General features: G+C 40.6%; 1 protein-coding gene across 2 annotated transcripts in view; it reads left to right on the forward strand.

Moving 5' to 3' along the window:
• Positions 1–1,118: 1,118 nt before the first annotated feature.
• GUCY2C (guanylate cyclase 2C) overlaps positions 1,119–21,117 on the forward strand; it is a 61,785-nt gene continuing 41,786 nt past the window's right edge. The window contains exons 1-8 of one of the 2 annotated variants that reach the window (XM_037023062.2): positions 1,119–1,240; positions 6,767–6,879; positions 8,222–8,286; positions 10,555–10,770; positions 11,959–12,080; positions 13,441–13,537; positions 15,613–15,733; positions 17,407–17,542. In XM_037023062.2, the coding sequence (XP_036878957.1) occupies positions 8,234–8,286; positions 10,555–10,770; positions 11,959–12,080; positions 13,441–13,537; positions 15,613–15,733; positions 17,407–17,542 (745 nt within the window). In that variant the 5' untranslated portion in view covers positions 1,119–1,240; positions 6,767–6,879; positions 8,222–8,233. Of the gene's footprint in view, positions 1,470–6,766; positions 6,880–8,221; positions 8,287–10,554; positions 10,771–11,958; positions 12,081–13,440; positions 13,538–15,612; positions 15,734–17,406; positions 17,543–21,117 lie in introns of both variants that reach the window. The other variant, XM_037023061.2, reaches the window with a different exon arrangement.

Raw genomic sequence — 21,117 nt, forward strand, 5'->3', positions numbered from 1 at the left:
ACCCAGCTGAGCATATCAGCTTGACTCCTCCCTCTCTAATGCCTCAAATCCAATAAAATATCAAGTCTTATCCATTTTGCCTTTAGGTATCTCTTGAACCATCTCCACTGACACTTCCCTCACTCAGGCCTCCTTTAGCTCTCACTTGGACCACGGAAACAGCCTCCTGATTGGTTCCATGTCCCAGTCCCTTCGCTCTCTGGGTCATTCCTTCCATGGAGCCTAAGTGGGCTTTACAAAATCATCTGATCATGTCCCTTTCTTGACTCTGAGGGCAAAGTTCCAGACTGTTAATGGCTGTCAGGAAACCCTATGGGCCCACCCTTGCCTACTCCTCTGGAATCCTTGCTACTGGACTCCTAGCCTCTCCTCTCCAACCATGCTGTGTATCTTTCAGTTCCTCCAACATCCATGCCACTTCCCACCTCCCGGGCTTCTTTGCACAAGCTGTCCCCCACTTTATATGTCTTTCTTCTCTTTCCATTCAGCTAATTCCTGTTCATCTTTCAGGGCTCAGCTTAAAGGACACTTTCTCAGTGAAGCTTCCTTGGCTTCCTAGAATAGGTCGTGTTCATCTTCTGTGTACTCCCACAGCACTTGCATTTTTTTCATGGTTGAGTTTAATTATTCATAATTATTTGTTTAATGATTGTCTTCCCCACTAGAATGCATGTTCCATGAAACTATTAATGCATCCATATCATTCATGGCTCTATGCCCAGTGCCTTACCAATGCCCAACACATGGTAAAGCCTCAATAAATAGTTGCTGACTGGATGACTGAAACACAACTCTTGCTAGTTAAGTTTTTAGTTTCAATGTGCAGCTATAACCAAATACTAATAGTCCATCATGTTTGTGCTTTCCTTAAGACTTTTGACCTTTATTTTTCATTTACAAAGCTTTTTATGTATCTACTATACCTCTCTCTTCCTCTTTCCCCTCTTCCCAGTGATGTATTTTTATTGCATGAGGCCCGGGTAATCTCCCCGTTTATAACTCTGACCTTTCTGTGAGCAAACACACAAAGTGAACTTTGGTTTATCTCCTACCATAATGTGGTTGCTAATTGCTGGCAGGCAAGCTGTATTCTGTGGTGCACGTGACCAGCAAGGTATGACCAGAAAGGACTGTGCGGTAGAGTGGACGAGGGGACCCAGCTACAGGCCATCCTGCTGGGGTTCCTGCCTCCCTAAAGACGCAGAGTAAAGCAAGTGAGCACAAGGAGTATGGTTCTGAGGTAAGCCAGGTCATGAAGACGCCACTGTTGGGCTTGGCTTTGTGGTCACTGCTCCTCCATCCAGGGCTGATGTTCTGGACCTCCCAGGTGAGTCGGAACTGCAACAATGGCAGCTACGAGATCAGCGTCCTGATGATGAACAACTCAGCTTTCTCAGAGTCCCTGGATAACTTGAAAGAAGCAGTGAATGAGGGAGTGGAAATAGTGAAACAGCGTCTGCTTGAAGCTGGTAAGACTATGGTAACAGAACTCTCTTCTTCCCTGTTACCATCTCTGGGGTCAAAGGGTTGCTAAGTGAAGACTTGTATTCTTTGCCCAATTGTACAACCTCTAAGGACCTATCCCACCACCCCCTTCTATTTCAAGGCAGTAGATCCTCAGAGAGAAGGATGGGAGCCCTACTGCAATGAGCTCACTCATCATCTCCCTGCTCTTAGAATGGCCCCAAGCTGGGGAATGCCAGGTGTTCACAGCGCTGAAATGCCCCAGAGAAAACTGGGTTTATTGCTCAGTTTCAGGGAGTTGTCATATTTCCTTCTACAGCTGTCCAGAGGCAATATTTGGTCTGGACCTGAGATTTCACAGGGTCACCAGTCAAGAAGATGAATTTATAGAGTAAAATTCATACAGATGCTGAATCTTTCCCTGGGAATTTAATCTACCTGTTAATTCTTTTATCTCTGGTGGCTACTATGATAAGACATATTCAACGTAATAAATTTGCAACAAAAGTCAGTGTTGCAGTTCTTCATTGTATCCTTCAATTATTAAAATAACCATCATAACATTGGATGAAATACATTGAATAAATAGAAAAAAATCACCCCTGATAATTTCCAGCCAATGGATATTTCTGGTGTCTTTTCATATGCTTCTCAGTTTCTTGTTTTTAAGAATTTTATGATTGGCTCTGGTATAGAAACAATTTTCAATCTTTCTGACCTCACTTCACATTCTACAAGTGACTTTAATCTTCATAGCATCATGCAAATGGATGTGAATTATCCCTTGGAGTAGATATCCTCCCAAATAATCTAATAATCCCTATTGTAGGATATTCCATTGTATTTAATTTCTCATGATTATTTTTAAATACTGCAATAAACATTCTCATGTATATGGTCTTTTTCTATTCTTTGACACTAGCTTGCCAGAAGTATAATTATTGAGTTAATGACTATTTCATATGTTTTCATGGTTATTTATGGTTCGAAGGAGGATATTTCTCAACTTTATTAAAAATTTTGTGGTAATAGCAGCAACAGGTATCATACATCACATATGTGTAATAACTTTCTTATGTGCAATATATATTTTTCACTCCTGTCTGAAACCAGATTCAGATATAAATAGATGGATCTGATCTAGAGCGGTAATGGAAATAAGAGGTGATTTAATAAAATTCCTTTATCAACTGAGGCAGTATGCAATAGTGAAAAGAATATTTTATTTGAAGTCTGAGGATCTGAATTGGAGTTCCTGCCCCAGAACGTTCTGTTTTTGTGATCCAGAATGAGATATTTCCTTTAGTATCTCTGAACTTTGGCTGCCTTGTTCATTGAGTACCTGTTATGTGCTATGTAAAATATGTAATCTCTTTAATCACCACAGCTCTTTAAGATTGGTATTGACAGTTTCAGAGCACAGGTTTAATAACTTTGTTGAATTCATAAGGTTGTCTGTTTAAAATAAGATTCAAACCCTTATCTGTATGATTCCATAGAGTGTATCATATTGCCAATGTAAGATCTTTACCTACCATGGACTAATGTTCGAAATAAGGCAGTGGAACATTGTTCTCAGAAGCAGAGATTTGGCATCAGACAGATCTTTGTTCAAATTCTAGCCTTTCATCCAACCATTTATTGCCAGTGTCCCTGAGCAAGTTACTTAAGTTTTCTGAACCTCAGTTCCCTCACCTACAAAATCACAATAGATATTAATTACCTTACATGAATATGGTGTAAATTAAACAAGGAAATTCATATGAAGTACCTAATACACTAACTGACTCATAGGGAGAACTCAGTACGTGGCTTTTATTGTCACTGTTACTGTCCTTGTTGGGGATTTAATGGTGTGGCTTTTGCTGTGCTATCATTGCCGTTAGGAGAACCAGTTACTAGGCACACAAATAAGCAGCATGGTGTATTGGTAAGATCTTGAACTCCAAACTCACATAACCTGAATCTGAAGTCCTGCGCCATCATTTACTAACTGAGTGACATTGTGTGAGTTATTTATTATTCTCATTTGTAACATAGCCACTAGTGGGTGAGGTTGTTGAATGGACCAAATGAGTGGGGAATTTGAATAAACAATAATGCTCAGATTCTTGCATTTGGTGATGCATTTTGTGGGCTGGATGTTGGTGCATAGTGAAGCCAAACTGCAGACTGTGAGGGAAAGACAGGTCCATGTTCTAAACGTACTGAGTGTACTGTTTGGGAAAATTTCTAAGACAATATACTATAGGGCTAAAGTGAAGAAAATTAAGAGTTCAAATGTTGTGGGTGATGTCCAAATGGAAGAGATCAATATTTTTTTCCTAGAACTTAGGAAACCTTTGTGGATTTTAAAGAATAGATGGGATTTGGTGGAAAACATGAAGAAGAGATTCCTTCAACCTTAGGACATCAAGGATGTATATCCCATGGCTAAATGGAACGTAGCCATTCCCTCCCCATGCTCTCATGTGCTGAGGGCGGCCCTTTTCTAGAATCCACACCTATACCCAGATTCACTTTTTTCCAACCCCATCCTCAAAGCTCTAGATAGGAGAGAGGCTTCTGAGACCAGCCTGTACCCTACAGCACTCCACTCCTGCTCCCAAAACTGATCTGGTCAGGTGGGGAGGTATTGCAAGCAGGCTAGGAATGAGGAACAGCATTTATGAAAGCTGCTTGTTTTAAAAAAAATGAAGCTTTGATTTGAAGTCACTCCATTGTCTGAAAAATGTTCAGTATTTTCTTCAGACATTACTTCAGATTGGGGGAGATAAAAGGGAAGAGATCTCTCCAGTCCACTACCAAATTCAAACAAAAACAGTTTATGTAACCATAAACTGTTGAGAGGCAGGAGCAAATGACAGCATGTTTTACAGAAGTAGCTCTCAAATTTTTTGGTTGCAAGACTTCTTTATCCTCCTAAAAATAATTGTGGCTCTGAAAAGTTTTATTTATACAGTTAAATTTATCAACATTTTATATTGGAAATTAAAACTGAGAAATGTTTTAAATATTTGCTTACTTCAAGTAACAATTACAAACACCTTATCTGTCAATACAAATAAAATTTCTTATTTAAAGAAAACTATTTCTCAAATAAAAAAGTCAAATTAGATGGGAAACATGGTACTGATTTACATTTTTGCACATCTTTCATGTGCAGCTTAATAGAAAATGGCTGGATTCTCATATCTGCTTCTGTATTTAATCTGTTGCAATAATAGATAACCACTGGAAAACTGCACTATATGCTCATGAGTTGGAAAGTGGAAAACACAAAGAATGTATTAATATAATTATGAGAACAGTTTTGACCTCCTGAACATCTCAAGGTACCTCAAGAGTCTAGAGCCACGCTGTGACAGCTGCTGTCCTACAGCATCGCCAGGTTCTAGAATCAGACTGCCCTAGCTCAAAAGCTGACTCCACTCCTTGCCAGCTGTGTAACCACAAGCTAGTTAATCTACCTCTCTAGACTTCCATATTCTCACTCTTCCTAATAGGAAGATGAAATATTAATTGACTTCATACAACTCAGGGGAAGATTAAGTGAAATAATGCATGAAAAACCCCAAAGCCCAATGCTAGACATACAGTAACAGAGATCGCTCAGTTCTATGTTATTAATAGATGGATGAGGAACTGGGACCCCAGAGGTGGAGCCACTTGTCAAAGATCATATTCAGGAGATGTTGGTTCTCCTTCTCCCAGGCACTGTGCAGGGTTTATAGTTGGATTTTGCTGTTCCCTCATGGGCTGCCTGGACCTAGGATTTTTAAGTGGGTCATCTTCATTGTCCCTCTTGGTGGTAGGAGGGAGAAGAGCCCTCATAGGGACAGGAGGGGAGGGGGAGACATAGCTTTACACTAACCACTGCAGGTGTGGCCACCTTCCAAAGCCCTGTTCTCTTTCCGTGCCTGTGCGCTGACCTCCACTCTACTTCCTGCCTCCTCGTGCTGCTTTCCAAAACCTCTCCATATTGTGATGAGAATTAAGTAAAAGGAAGACTATGAAGTGCTTGGTACTAGGCTGGCACATGGCTGCACTCGTGTTAACTGCACCTCTTCCTTTAATTTTCTCTGAGTCGTCTTATTACACTGACCTCCTCTTTGGCTAGTTCTACCCAGCAAAGTACTGCCACCTCTTATTTAGATCTCTTACTGAACAAAGCATCATAACAAATGTTCTTGAATCAACACCCCCCCATAAAAGCAAGAGATAAAATGGTCTCCACTCAGTAGACACATCTCAGAGGTGGGTGCAGAAGTGCAAAGACTCTTCCATTCTCTGAAAGAACAGATCTCTTATCCTTAAAAATATTCTTATTTGGGTATTTGTAAGAACAATAACTTCTTTATTATTGACACCTTTTAAAGGTGTTAGAAATTATTACATTTGACACACCTGGTTTAAAATTCGATTTTACATGTGAGTGAACCAGACTAGAGATAGTAAAATGGCTTGTGCAAGAACACATGGAAAGTCACTCATACTGACAGACTAGCAACTGGAGTTTCTAGCCTTTCTGTATAAGAGCTTGGCAAAATCAAGGATATCTCTACTTGGGAATCATATTTGTCCTGAATATTTTTATTAGAAGGAGACCAAAATGTAAGAGATAGAGTTTGGCCAGATGGTTCTGCTTATTCTTTGTTCTCTCCCCAAATGAGGTGTTTAGCAATGTGTAGGGATATTACCATCAATGCTCTTGCCTGTATCTGAAGGTGGTCCATTATCCAAAGATCCTAGGCCAGAATAAGCACAGTTCACTTTGGCTTTGGGAGCAGAGGACAGAGGTGCCAATGTGCACATAGGCAGCAAACAGAACCAGAATTCTGGAGCATAAAAGAACAGATGTTGTAATGTCTGCATCTTTGCTTTCTTAACACTCGCCAGATCGACATAGGGCAGCTTGCTGAGTCTAGAATTGTGCAGAGGATGAAGAGAGCCACGAACATAATGCAAATGTTCTAAAACTGGATTGTGGGATGGTGGCCCCAATCAATATATATATGTGTACTAAAAATCACTGAATTGCACGCTTATAATGGGTGATTTTTATGATGGATAAATTATACCTCAATAAAGCTGCTGAGAAAAAGACAGAGACGGAGGGCCAGAAACAGACACAGAAGTGACAGGGAATAATACAAGAACTCAGAATTCAGATGTTCCTAGGCCTGAAAACAGATATCCAATTTTTCTCCAGGATCAATTGGCAAACAGTAAATCTCATGGCTAGTATAAACTACTGAAAAATAACATTATTTTTCTCTTTTCCCTCCTTTCTGGCTTACAGGCATAAATGTGACAGTGAATGCTACCTTTATCTATTCAGAGGGTGTGATTTATAAGACAAGCGACTGCCGGAGTAGCACCTGTGAAGGCCTCGACCTACTCAGGACCATTTCAGTAAGTATCTGCCTCTGTGGACATAGCTCACATCTTCTCGGCCCAGGATGATCACACTGTGAAATCCGGGCCCCTGTTCCGTAGCATCTCTCACGTCATCTCCAACCATGCAGCTGAGTGATTCGGACACGGGTTACTCTGACTTTATTCCCAAATATTTCCTAAGTGACAAGGGCCCTCCAGGAACCCAGGAAAGCAGGAGAATGTTAGCTATGTACCATCTATACACTTTCAGTGGTACAGAGGGGAATTTTTTGTTTTATATTGCTTTGAAAACTTTTAAAAAATTTAAACGATGGAATTAACTGGTTTTCCTTTGTGTCCCTCAAGAAATACCTCAAAGTGCCCTGTTAGAAAATATTTTCCAAAGCTTTACACCAGAGAGCTCTCTTTCAAGTCATCACATATATGGGGTCACAGGTTAATTGCTTACAAGCTGGATCTGAAACTTAACTGTCAAGTAGTAACCATAATGTCAAAGGGTAGAAACGGGAAGAGAGAGTCCTGGCTAGGCCCTCCTCCCAGCTCCCAGCCCCTACCAGAGCTTCATGGAGGTAAAGTGCTTCAAGCTCTCTTTTAGGTGTGTGAGATCCTCACTTTATTACAGGAACTTTAGGGTCTGTCCAAGAAGCAGAGCACTCGGCTTAGAGCCTTGGTCCCAAAGCTCTAATCAAGACCTCACACCAACCACACAGGCCCACTCTCATCAGGAGGCGTGGCTGATGACTGCAGTCGTTCTCAGTCGTGGGAGGGTGAGGAGTGGACAGGGGGACTTTCATGAACTAGGCGTGTGTGTGTGTCTCCCCTCTACATCTACCGAAGGAGGTATGACCCGGTTCTCTAAAACCAGGGATGGGTCGTTCCTGGTCACGTTCCCCTTGAGAAACGGGAGATCATGATCACACGACTGGCACCACTGCATTCTGTCCTCTCCAGCCTGCTTTGCAGCTCTCTCTAAAACTGGAGGGAGCCCTCTCCCTCTACAGCACCCCTAAATCTAGTCTTTCCACCATCTGGCCTACAGACACTGCTAATGACACGGTGTGCCCACCCTTCCTCCACTCTGCGGCCTCCTCTGGTACAGAGTCTGGGTTCACTGGAGGTCACCGTTGACGGAACGCCTTCCCCTCTGCCGCGGCATCTCTTGCTCGGACGTGCTTATCCCTCAGCCGGTCCTCGCCCGCCCAGGGCCCACGTGTTCCTCCTTTCTGCCCTACGTTCTAACATCCCCAGAAGCCCACTTTCTAACCTTCCAGGAGCCTTCCCCTTCCCACTTCATTTCTGCCCCATTGATTCACTTTTTTCATTTTAGGGATTAGTTGTGTGTTTTTTTCTCCTACAGAGTAAAAAACGGATGGGCTGTGTCCTCATGGGGCCCTCGTGTACATATTCCACCTTCCAGATGTAGTAAGTAGTTCAGTTTGTTGCTTTAATGCCACTGCAAATTGAAGTCAGGACATGATAGTCCTATTTAAGCGATTTATTAAAGAGCAGTTTAGTCAAGGTAACAGGATCAGGGGTGTTGGGGCCTTAGTATGTTGCTACCTCTCCTGAACTGTCATTCTCCTGCACAGAGAACTCCACCTTGCTTGGCGTGGAGTGAACAGCAGCAGCTGCTCAGGTTCAGTCACTAACACCTGAGCCTGACAGGCAACATGGTATCGGTAAAAGGTTAGCGGCCTGGCAGGAAGCAGAGGAGTTTAGGAAGGGAAATCTTCACGTGAGTATGGGCAGAGGGTACGCAGACGCAAAGGAGAGTGCAGCCACCTGCCGCCTCAGCTGGGCTCTGTCCTGGCCTTAGGTCTGTAATAATAGGGTAAGTAGCAAGGTGCTTATTTCAGTGTTATTTGAGGATTATGTAAATAACGTATTAACATACCTTGCACAGTGACCTAATCAACTTAGAAAAAAAAGCTCCCAATATATTCTACAGTAAAAACATTTCTCTGGGTCTGGGAAAATCACCCTCATCTTTCCATTCACTTAACTCGGCATAATTCTCATCAGCACAAAATTCTTGTTCTGCCAGAGCACGCCCTCCCCCGTCAAAATCCCTCTCACATGCCTCTCTGTCACCTGCTCCAACCCCCCCCTGAATCAAGGATCACTTTTGTCTGCACAGAGGGAACTATGCTGAAGGACCTCCTGCAGTAGATGTTGGAGGGTAAAATTAACTTCTGAAATTTCTGTTGCAAAGTCTGTTTCTGATGCCTCCCACCCAGATGTAAAAACAGACTTGGATATTCAGGCGCACTGCACACCACAGATACCTCACAGAGGTACTTCTGAGCCCCTCTGCCACACCAAGATGCAGACAGATTCTTACTCTCCCTTGCCCTCATTCCCAACTGTCACTTTATATGACCGCTGAGATACTGCTGTACAGTGTGCCCAGAAGGAAAGGAGGATTTGAAAAAAACCGACTCACCATTTATAAGGACCTTCTATGTGCCATGAAGCATTGTGGTTTTGTCAGAGAAGAGAGAAATAAATAAAACACAGGCCCTGACAGCGCAATAGAGAAGGTGACAAGGTCACTGGTGCCCAATACAAGGCAGAGCGAGATAGGTGCCCTGAGAGAAGCAGAAACAAGATGCAGTGGGATGCACCAAAGGGAATAGTCACCTCTGGTTGCGGGAGTTCGGCTTTAAGCGGGGGAAAACTGCATGAAGGGCATGGTATATGGGTTGAGTGCTGAAAAATGGGTATAGTTTTAATGGGTAGAGATGAGGGGATAAGCATTCCACTACACAGAGGAATAAGTATGTGCAAAAGCAAAGCAGTCGGGAAGGGTAGAAAAATTGTGGAAGTCTGTATTAACTGGAGTGCAAGAGATGTCTAAGGGAATAATAGAAAACCAAAACAATTAAGTAGGCCTACATTTGAGAAGTCATGAGTTACAGGTGAGGGAAGGGTATTTAGATTTGCACCAGAAACCAGGAGAGTTGAGTAGGGAAGTGCCATAAGGAGTGGCTCGACTCTGGGAAGAATGGTTGACCACAGTGTAGGGGGCAGCAAAGAGGCGGATACAAGGTCTGCCAGGAGGAGGGCCTTAATTAGCATGAGAGTGGTGGACACGGAAGGGGCTGGCATCTTTGAAAAATATTTACAGGTAGAATCGATAGCATTTTATAACGCATCAGACGTTGGAGTGAGGAATGGAAAGTAGAATAAAAGGCTTTGAGATCTAAAAATGCTAAAATAATTGGGAAAAGAAAGATAAAGAAGAGTTTTGAGAAATAAAAAAAAGGTAAAATTGACCGTGAACATGGGGAGTGCTTAGAAGAGCTGTAAATAAGGCAATACATTCAGGGAAAGGTGTAGGCGGCCTCTTTCAACATTTGTGGTAGCTGTGCTGTCCTGTCTGCTATTTTCTTACTCCCCAAAGTCTATATATCCCAGCCTAGATGACAATCTGAATGACAACTATTTTAGGATAACTCAAAGTAACCAAGCCACATGTACATGGGAATACCTAGAGTGTGCTTAGAACATAGCATATGCTTGGTAACCATTGTTTTAAAATTCACCTGTGTAGGACAGACACCTATATAAGTCAGAAACCTGCTTGAATAGATCCTGTTTCATCCTTACTATTTACAAGTTACAGAGGGATCTTATTTGTGCTATTTAAGATGATCCTGATAATGGTTTCTTTCTCACCTCTTGGTGTAGCCTTGACACAGATTTGAACTATCCCATGATTTCAGCTGGAAGTTTTGGATTGTCATGTGACTACAAAGAAACTTTAACAAGGTTGATGTCTCCAGCTAGGAAGTTGATGTACTTCTTGGTTAACTTTTGGAAGGTTAATGATTTGCCATTCAAAACTTTTTCCTGGAATACTGCATATGTTTTCAAGAATAGTACTGAGTCTGAGGACTGTTTCTGGTAAGCAGGACCATTAATATTTTTCTTGCACTTAGCATGGAGAGAAGCCAGAGAATCATAGCAAGCCACCTGGTTATTATCAGATGCACCTTCCCAAAGTACGAGCACTGGGAATGGACACCAGCCCACATGTTTACACACAAACAAGAGCAAAGAAAACAGAGTATTACAAATACAATCAACATAATTTGCATTCTTAATACTCTTTCTAGTTTTTGAAGGGTCTTAATATTAGTTTTATTCATTGCCCACAGTAAACCTTCTAAAAAACAAATACTCTGATCTCCATTTTATAGAGAAGGAAAATGAAAACCAGAAGTTAATACTTTTACATTACTGTGCAAGATATGACACCAGGGAATATGCATTCTGCATATACCCACAATTGGTCAGAAATGATTTCTCTCAGAGCTTTTCAGAGGGTCTGGTTGGAGGACTGGGGAAAACAGGATATCGAGCACCATTTCTAAAAGAAAATTACAAGGTTCACACAACTCCTGCAAAGGTGGCAGAAACAATCTTTTGGTTCAGTTACTGTCTGTACCTCCACGATGCTGCTTAGTTCTGAACTCTCTTTATCTAAACATGCAGAAGACTAACTGCTATAGGGTAACACCAGGAATGCACGTCCAGGGAACTATAAGAATCACCCCCAGGCCTTATCTGAGAAACTTGGGAGCAAACGTAGAATACACAGAAGTCCTTGTCACACAAGAGGAAGAATTATTCCTATCAACTCTGAATGTCTGTGCTACAGACCCAACTTTCAACTTATCTGTGATAATGGGGCTGGTTCATAGAGCAGAGTGGCCTTCCTTCTACAAATAATAGGAAGCCATCCAAGGGACCCACCAATTATCTGCAATTTTTGTATATATACATGATTTTTATACACACACACACAACTTGTATATACATGTATTTTACATATATATACATATACATATATATACAAAGATTATATATATAAAGATTCCCTAAAACTTCCTTTATACTTTTGCTAAGTTAGACATCCATAATCCTAACCACTGGTATCATGCTGTGTATTGTCTATTGTGTTAATAGCGGAAATGAGTTGAAGAACTATGAGTCCCAGGACAGATCTGTAAACAATGAGCAAACCAAATAGAGGGCCATAAAAAAAACTAAGCTGATTTCTTAGAGTTTTGTTTTTTTTTTTCTGTTTAGGTACCTCAATGCTCTTGAGGCTGGAGTTTCCTACTTTTCTCAGGAACTTAGCTTCAAGGATATGTTGAGACGAGATGACCAGTTTCAGGATATCTTAACAAACCAGAACAGGAAAAGTAATGGTAAGCAGGCACAAAGACAATTTTTGCCAACTTCTTCCTCACAACTACACATCCATCTGAATCATTTTGCCAAGTCTACCACCACAGAGCTATCACCATTACGGCAACGTACTTTGTGTATTTGGGGATATCTGTAGTTGCATGCAACTTCATTGCATTGTTCCTTTTGTTAACACATTATTAGAGAAATTAGAAAAGTAGTGTTGAGCAAATATATTAACATCATGAAAGTAATAATCAATAAACCATTTTTTAAAGTTCACTTCAATCCAATATATTTATTGGATTTGTGACTAATCCTTATACATTTTGAACCCTGGTCTTCTGATGACCAAGAGGATATATTTAATGATATCTGGCCTCAAACAAAATTAGAAAGGTAAGAGATTGTGTCCCTTTCTTTTAATCTCTCTGTATCTCACCAACCCAATTATCTCCTAGTTGCAGACCAAATGTGAAAGGCTAATGTGATAAAATCATCCTCACTAAATTATTAGGTGATAGGTGATTTGTTCCACTTCCCACACAATTCTCTCTACATATGAGAATATGTCAGGAGCAAAGGAATCAACTGTGGGAATATCCTATGAGGGAAGATGCTTGCATGGCAGGATTTCCTGGCATCAATCAAATCATCACCAACTGTCATTATTAAGCTTTTGCTACATTAAGAACTTTCCATTTGTAAAACATTGACCAAGATATAAGGAAAAAAGATGCATAGTTTACAATTCAACGGGACAACACAGTGTATAAAAAAATCTAATGAAATGTCCCCAACTCCTCTGACTTATGAAGTCATGCCTTTGGGAAATATGGTGCAAGGAGTAGCAGAGCTTGTAGAACCAGACTGAACTCCATGCTGAAACCACTAACACCGATTCTGAGTTAAGAAGCTACAAACCAAGCCCAAGAAATGTTACTTAGGAAGACCTCACAAATCCTCACATTAACTTATACTATATCTTTTGCAAACACTTGACAAATGGTGAGTTGTAATTCACTCATCAATGAAAATCATTTTTGTAGCTACTTGAGCCTGGACTCATAAATTTGAATGTCAGAACTATCTGTCTTCTACTTACTCTTTAAGTCTTTGACATGTTGGCTTCAGTCTCCTTAAATGGATGAAATTAATGGAATGGACTGTATAGTTCTTTTTAAGATCCCATGAAGCTCTAACTCTATGTCTATAAATGAAAAATGGGGAAGTAATTTGAGGAATTGGTGTTCATCCTAAAACACAGATGTAGCATGGACAACCACAAAATACTGGGTTCAAGTTCAGGCACCTTGTTCCCTCCCTATTTGACGTAGACCATTGCATATTTCTCTCCTTGTCTTGCTCTGTCTCTTCCAGTGATTGTTATGTGTGGTACACCAGACATTGTCTACGCCCTCAAGGGTGACCGGCCAGTGGCTGAAGACACTGTCATCATTCTAGTGGATCTCTTCAAGTAGGTGTGATGTTTGGGGGAGCTCTCCTCCTTTCAGAAAGGAAACACCCCAAGGCTTCCAGAAGACTCATTCTCCTCTCTTGCTCTGCACAGCCTCACATGGGGTTCAGTATGATGAGAATATTTTAACCAGGGATTCATGCCTTGTTCATCATGCCCTGATTCTTACTTAATTAATTGTAGCCTTAGTAAGAGGTGTGTAACTTTGACATCACTGTCATGTCTAAATACAAAAGCTTTATGAAAACCCCCACTAACCCCACATGTCCATTCTTCTATAAGGATACTGGTTTCCAGCCTGATTTTAAGGTCTTTTCTAGTCAGTAATAAATAAACTAATAACCCAATAATTTTATTTCTGAAAATTGGGCCATATCCATGCCTTCGATTGCCAACAGCCTTTGGCCCCGTATTATTTTTCCTTTGGCTACCTTTCACGAAAGGAAAGTTCTAGGTAAATGAGTTTGATATACACAATTATTCTGTCCTCTGTGATACAGTCACTAGATGGTGATCTCCTCCTCTCTACTTCTCTGGAACTAAGGAAAGAAAATTCTGGAGGACCGAAACCACCTTTTATGTCATCCCCTCTTTTTGCCACTCATCTTCTAATATGGTTGGAGACCCCACAAACTGTGCCAAAGTGGTATTTTAGTCAGAATAAGCTGAAAGGTATCACTTGTGTGCCTGTGCTCCTTGCCCCTTCAGCTTGATCATGTGACTTCACTTATCTACTGTATCATTATTACCTGTCCATATTCAGAACAGAAGCTATTGGACTGGACTGACCCATACTGCCTACTCATTTTTTACCCACACTAAATGTACTTTCCAGTGTTAAGAAACATGAGGCATAGGAGCTGCAGGCTTATCTGACACCTAGTTGGGCATGAAGATAATTTAATCAACCTATTTGGTTTTTTAGCTGCTAGTTGGGCATGAAGATAATTTAATCAACCTATTTGGTTTTTTAGCTGCAGAAAATAGGAAAGCACAAAATTATCAACATTTCACTCTTACAACCACACTGATAGCTGCTTTCAATAGGTGCTTTGCCCTTTGGAAGGAGTCCTCTGTGTAGCCAGGTTGGTGTCATTTTGCATATAGCAAACCCTCACTCAACTGCCAAAGTGTTGGCATTCCTTTGTCACTCTTTCTAAAGGACACCTGGCTATGTTTTTAGAACAACGTGAGATTCACTTGCAGCTAGACATAATTTGGGTTCAAATTCTAATCTGACACTTTAGTTCATCTGGCTTTTGGGTATTACTAAGTGTCCAGAGAGTAAGTCATCTCACTGTGTAAAGTGAGAATAAAGATGTCTACTTTATACGGGTGCTTTTAGGGTTAGATGTGATAATATGTACAAAATAAGCAACACAGTCCTCAGTACAAAGCTGTATGTGTTCACCTGCTGTTTGAATGTTAAATGATGGTCTTTCCAGTTACAGCAGTTCAAACATGTCAGGTTCTTTGTATATTAAAACATCCAAATGATTAGAAAGCTAAGAAACCATGTGATTTGCAGCTCAATCCCAGAGAGTATTGAGGGGCCACAATGTGCCAACTATTGTCCAGGAGTGGAGGATATACCAGGGTCATTTAGCTGATGTCAAGAAGCTTACAGTGTTAGAGAAAATGTTTAATCTGTTCATGCTTGTGCTGAAAAGTAAATGAAATTCATAAAATTTCTGTCATATCCCAGTATCTCTAAGTTGTTATGAGCACTTAAGGAAAAGAAAGTTTCTGGGTACAAATTAAAGGTCATTAAGTCTTGAAAGTAAGCATTAGCTCATATATCGAGCCCCCAAAAAAACCTCCCTCAAAGACCTATCTGTAATCTGTTCTTCCTTCCCATCTGTGTGTGTTAAACACTGGTGCCTAAGTTCTCCTATTCAATTTAGCAAAGAAAATAAGCCTATCTAGGAAAACTAGAAAGTTTTACAGGTTTGGGGGCAAAAAAGTGTTTTAAAGTACTTTAACACAGATGTTACAGTTTGTGTGAATTGCAGAAGTTCCATCTCTGTTTTTAGAGGAACTTAATTTTCATGAGGAACTCGTGCCTTTTATTACAGCAACAATTACTTCATGGAAAATGTCACAGCCCCTGATTATATGAAAAATGTCCTTGTTCTAACTCTGCCTCCTCCTGAAAATTCCACCTCAAATGGTCCTTCCTTCAAGGGTCTAACACTGGTAAGTATATATAGATATATATATGTACTATGATTTTATTTGTCAAGGGTTAGGTGGTATCCTCTTTAGGACCTAAATTCTAAAATGAGCAATTATGCTTATACTGGTTCTGATTCACTCAACAAATGTTGACTGAGTCCAGCTGTGGGTAACAGCAGGATCCCTGCTGACAAAGCTCTAGCCCAGCACGACAGTGCACACTTCTGTAACATCAGAATGCAAGTATGGGAAGGTGAGAAACCTGCTAATTTAGGGGAGGAAGGAACTGAACAGTGTAAAATAAATGAGGTTCCCTACACCCTGAAGCAACTTTCTTTTCTACTGACACCGATATCAACATTCTACCTTTACAGATAAATATTCCCAGATTAAGACATGGTCCTCTATTACAATTAGGTTGACTACTGTCGAGATTTGTCCAGGAGAGTCCCGGTTTAATCCTCTTAACCCAGTATCCCATCTGGTTTAGCATTTGTCCCAGAAAAAGGACTTCCAATTTGACATTGAATCATGGTCCTTGTGGTCAGGCAGGACCCCTGACTCTACTATCACATTGGCTCTATGAGTCACTGTGATTAGACTCATCGTATGTATTCTGCCCCAAGAGACACCTGAGAGCAGTTTTGGAGTAGGAAGAGGAGGGAAGGAGCCATCCTGAGGACCCTGAACCACCTTGGGATGGAAACCAAGGGCCAGGCCAGAGGATCTGTAAGGAAAGTTGGGTACTGCTGGGAGTATCACAGCTTTTTTAGACTAGCTGTTCCAAGCCCTCTGTTTTACAACCCTGCTTTTTATAATCCCACCAAAATGAGGGCTACAACCCCTTATGGGGCTGGGTCTTAACTGAATTCTTTTCATGGAGTGATTCCAGCACAGACCCTGAAACCAGTGAGGTGTTTTTATTTTTTCCTTTTTGTATTTTATTTATATTTGCTAGCAAATATACTTCTGGGCATAGTATTCAGTACCATTTGCACAGCTGCCAGGCTCTGGCAAAGTGTACTTTTCACAGGGAGGTAATCCAACGTCCCTGAGCTGCCAGTACTCACTGAGTCTCAGGGGGTCACAGAGTTTTTAATCTATAGCCCAACCCTGCAACTGTCACAGAGGTCAAGGAGTTCTGACCCCCTCCTTTACATTCTTCAGGGCAGACATCTGTGGCCTGATGTAAAACCAATCAGAACTGTCTTCAAAGCAGTGAAGTTCAATGGTATCATCCAGCAAAACTCCCTACCCCATTCAGGGTACTGAAAAGTAGGGGCTTGTTTTTACTGTCATTCTCTTTCACTCTGGGTGGAAACATTACATTAGAAGCAAGTGTTATTTCTATATAAAATCTTACAATGATTATGAAAATGCTGCATGTTGTCATTCCTGGTTGGAATGATCTGCTTTGGCATCATGGGAAGGAAGCCCAAGGGCTTGCAGTTACTTTCCTAAAGGCAATGCTCCCAGTTTATTGGTCCCAGGAGAAGGCAGAATTGTGACAAAGGGATAATAAAGAGCTCTGGGCCAAGGACCTATTTTCCAGTCTCCTTTAATACCACCCTACAATTCCCCTAATATCCCTTTCTCTTTCCAGTTACGTGCTGACTCCAAGAACGTTTTGCTCCAAACTCAAAACTGTAATCTCTTTTTTGGAACTCATGTTTAGATTTTCCTCTCTCATTCAGGCAAAAAATGATTTTGCTCTTGCCTACCTGGATGGAGTATTGCTCTTTGGACACATGCTGAAGATCTTTCTTGAAAATGGAGATGATGTTACCAGCCCCAAATTTGCTCAGGCTTTCAGGAACCTCACTTTTGAAGGTATGCAGTAACAACAAAATTTAACTAACACTCTCTATAGGAAGCTGAAGAAATACGGCTGTGTGGATGGACTTTGGGAAGGAAAGGTTTGGCAGTAAATGGATCAAGAGCTAAATATTCCTTAACTGGAGGTGAACATTATTGCATAGACTTGAGGGATGCCATTACTGATAACCACACTCCAGTGTGTGCTTAGAATTTCAGAATATTCGGATCTCAAAAAAAGAGCATGTAGCTCAGACCCTGTACTTATGAACAAGCTCATCTCATCACAGGGCATGTTGAGCAGTGATGTCCTGACTGCTTGGAGATTGGCAAGAAGAGAGATATGTGTAGTTTGAGTTTGGTCTTTCTGTATCTCCTTTCTGTCCTTCAGGATATGTTACCTTCTACCAAAACTTCTCAGACAATGCCATACCAGAGTTCCCAGCACACATACCTCTCAACTTTAATTAATCTTTCCTTTCTGCACAAGCCCTCCTCAAACTCTCATCTTTGATTTCTCAGATTTCATCTGTAGAAATTTCCTTTTAGATTTAATATAAAAGTAGACCAGTGATGGTTGCCTTCTGTACTTTGCCTAAATCTTTATCCTGCAGAACATTTATCCTACTGCAGAGTGAATCCTCTCTTGACTTTAGAGGCAGCAGAAGCCCAGCACTAAAGGCTGAGGGCTGTGCCAATGTCTGGAGTGAATGACAGTGACAGGAAGTGATCGTTTCTCCCCTAAAGAAGAAGGAGGGGCGGGGACAAGCACCCACCCAACCCCTCCCCCATGGTAACCATGGGTCACTTCTCAGTGTCAAGACTAATTTCTTAAAAAATATATTAATCTCTTAAATCATGTGAAACATAAAAAGTGAAATTACATACCATTGTTACACTAATACTAGATTTTATCATTGCCCATGTGTTCATATTTACTGAGATCTTTATTTTTTTTGTATGGCTTCAGGTTACTACCTGGTATCCTTCCATTTCTACCTGAAACGTTTTTTGGAGGGCAGATCTTGGAGGGCAACTCCCTCAGCTTTTGTTTATCTGGAATGTCTTGCTTCCCCCCCACCCCCACCTTTGAAGGACTGCTTTGCTGGATAAAGGATTCTTGGTTGAAATTCTTTTCTTTTAACAGTTTGGATATATCAGCCAACCACCTTCTGGCCTTCAGAGCTTCTAATGCTAAAGATCTTGCTGAGTATCTTACAGAGTCACTTCTCTCCTGCTGCTTTCAAAATTCTCTTTGTCTTTTGATAGTTTGATAATATGTGTCTCAGTGTGGATCTCTTGAATTCATCCTATTGGAGTTTATTGAGCTTCTCGGATGTTTCTTTTACCTATTTCATCAAATTTGGGAAGTTTGGGGTCATTATTTCTTCAAGTATTCTGTCTATCCTTTCTCTCTCTTCTTTTTCTGGCACTTGCACAGTGCATATGTTGGTGTGGTAGATGGCGGTCCTTAGGCTCTGTTCACTTTTACTCAATCTTTTTTATTTCTATTCCTCAGACTTGATTATTTCCATTATCCTCTCTTCAAGTTCACTGAATTTTTCTTCCACCTGCTCAAATATGTATGGTTGATTGAGTGTTCTAGTCTTAAATGTCTGGGTCTCAAAGGGAAACAGAAAAAAATGAAGGGGGGTAAAAAAGGCACCAGCCCTTTAGATCCCTTAAAAATAATACCAGCAGAGGGAAAGGAGTTTGCAACATGCGGAATGGATACTCCTCTTCATCCACACCTCTGTGATCAAAACCAGCAATAAGCACTCAGAGCAAAGATCGTCAATATTTGGAGGACAGGGGCCTTCTTTTTACTCAGTGACTCCTGCAAGCTGTGTGCTAGCTGCTCCAGGAACATATGCACAGCTCTCTGCCATAGACTGAGGAGCAGGGGAATGGATAGCTGCTATAAACCAAAATTAATCACAATTTATCATCTAAGCCTTTTTCTGGAAGATGCAAGCCTTCAAAATACTTCAGAGTTCTAAGATAGTTACATCAGGCAGATTCTGCCAGGACAATTGTTGTCTAGGAGAGATGACAGGTTTCAGGTGCTTCATATTCTACCATCTTCCCAGAATCCTCCTATATGCATTCTTAATTAATTTTCTCATATCTGTAGCCATGATCAAGTATCTTTTTTTTTTTTGTAGATAATTATTTTTTATTGAAGGGTAGTTGACACACAGTATTACATTAGTTTCAGGTGTACAACCCAGTGATTCAACATTTATATACATGATAATTCTAGGTACCAGCTATCACCATACCAAGTTGTTACAATATTTTGACTATATTCCTTATGCTATACATTACATCCCGGTTACTTATTTATTTTACAATTGGAAGTGTGTACTTTTTTTTTCTTTTTTTTTGTGAGGGCATCTCTCCTATTTATTGATCAAATGGTTGTTAACAACAATAAAATTCTGTATAGGGGAGTCAATGCTCAATGCAAAATCATTAATCCACCCCAAGCTTAATTTTCTTCAGTCTCCAATCTTCTGAAGCATAACGAACAAGTTCTTACATGGAGAACAAATTCTTACATAGTGAATAAGTTACATGGTGAACAGTACAAGGGCAGTCATCACAGAAACTTTCGGTTTTGATCATGCATTATGAACTATAAACAATCAGTCCAAATATGAATATTCATTTGATTTTTATACTTGATTTATATGTGGATACCACATTTCTCTATTTATTATTATTATTTTTAATAAAATACTGTAGTGGTAGATAGATGCAAGATAAAGGTAGAAAACATAGTTTAGTGTTGTAAGAGAGCAAATGTAGATGATCAGGTGTGTGCCTGTAGACTATGTGTTAATCCAAGCTAGACAAGGGCAATAAAACATCCACGGATGCAGCAGATTTCTCTCAGAACAGGGGGGGAAAGGTTCTAAGCCTCACCTCTGTTGATCCCCAATTTCTCACCTGATGGCCCCCCTGCGACTGTGCCTGTCTTAGGTTGTTCCTCCCTTGAGGAATCTTACCCATCTCTGGCTAACCAGTCATATTCCGGGGCCATACAGGAAAATGTAAAGTTGGTAAGTGAGAGAGAAGCCTTATTGTTTGAAAAGGTTAGTTTTTTACTTCTTTGCATATTTATGCCCTGTGGCTTCTATGCCCAGCATTTGTCTTGAGGTATCTTTACCACTTGGAAGAATTATGATACACGGTAAATTCAATATGAGGCGCGAATTCTATTTAAGGTTTGTAATTAGGAAGGAAGAAGAAAAGCTATAGAAGTAGCAGGCGGAAGAAAACATGGGAAGATTGATTATTTCTTTGACATATCTTCTTGTAGAGTAACATAAGCATGTATAGGTTTTAAACTACTAATTAAATTGCACACACACATTAACATAATAGGAGTACAGTTACATAACCAAAGCATACCTATAATTACCAGCCATCTCGAGTGAAACCAAGAAAACCAGTTAGGCACCTTAGGCATTTGTGAGAACTTATCTATGATATGGTGGATATTGTCCAACTGAACTTGAACAGTCTGAGAGAAATCAGACAAATTAAAATAGCCCATTCCTGGGGACTGTTCACATCCCATATGT

This window comes from Manis javanica, chromosome 15 (genome assembly GCF_040802235.1).
Source record: "Manis javanica isolate MJ-LG chromosome 15, MJ_LKY, whole genome shotgun sequence".
NCBI classification, from domain to species: domain Eukaryota; kingdom Metazoa; phylum Chordata; class Mammalia; order Pholidota; family Manidae; genus Manis; species Manis javanica.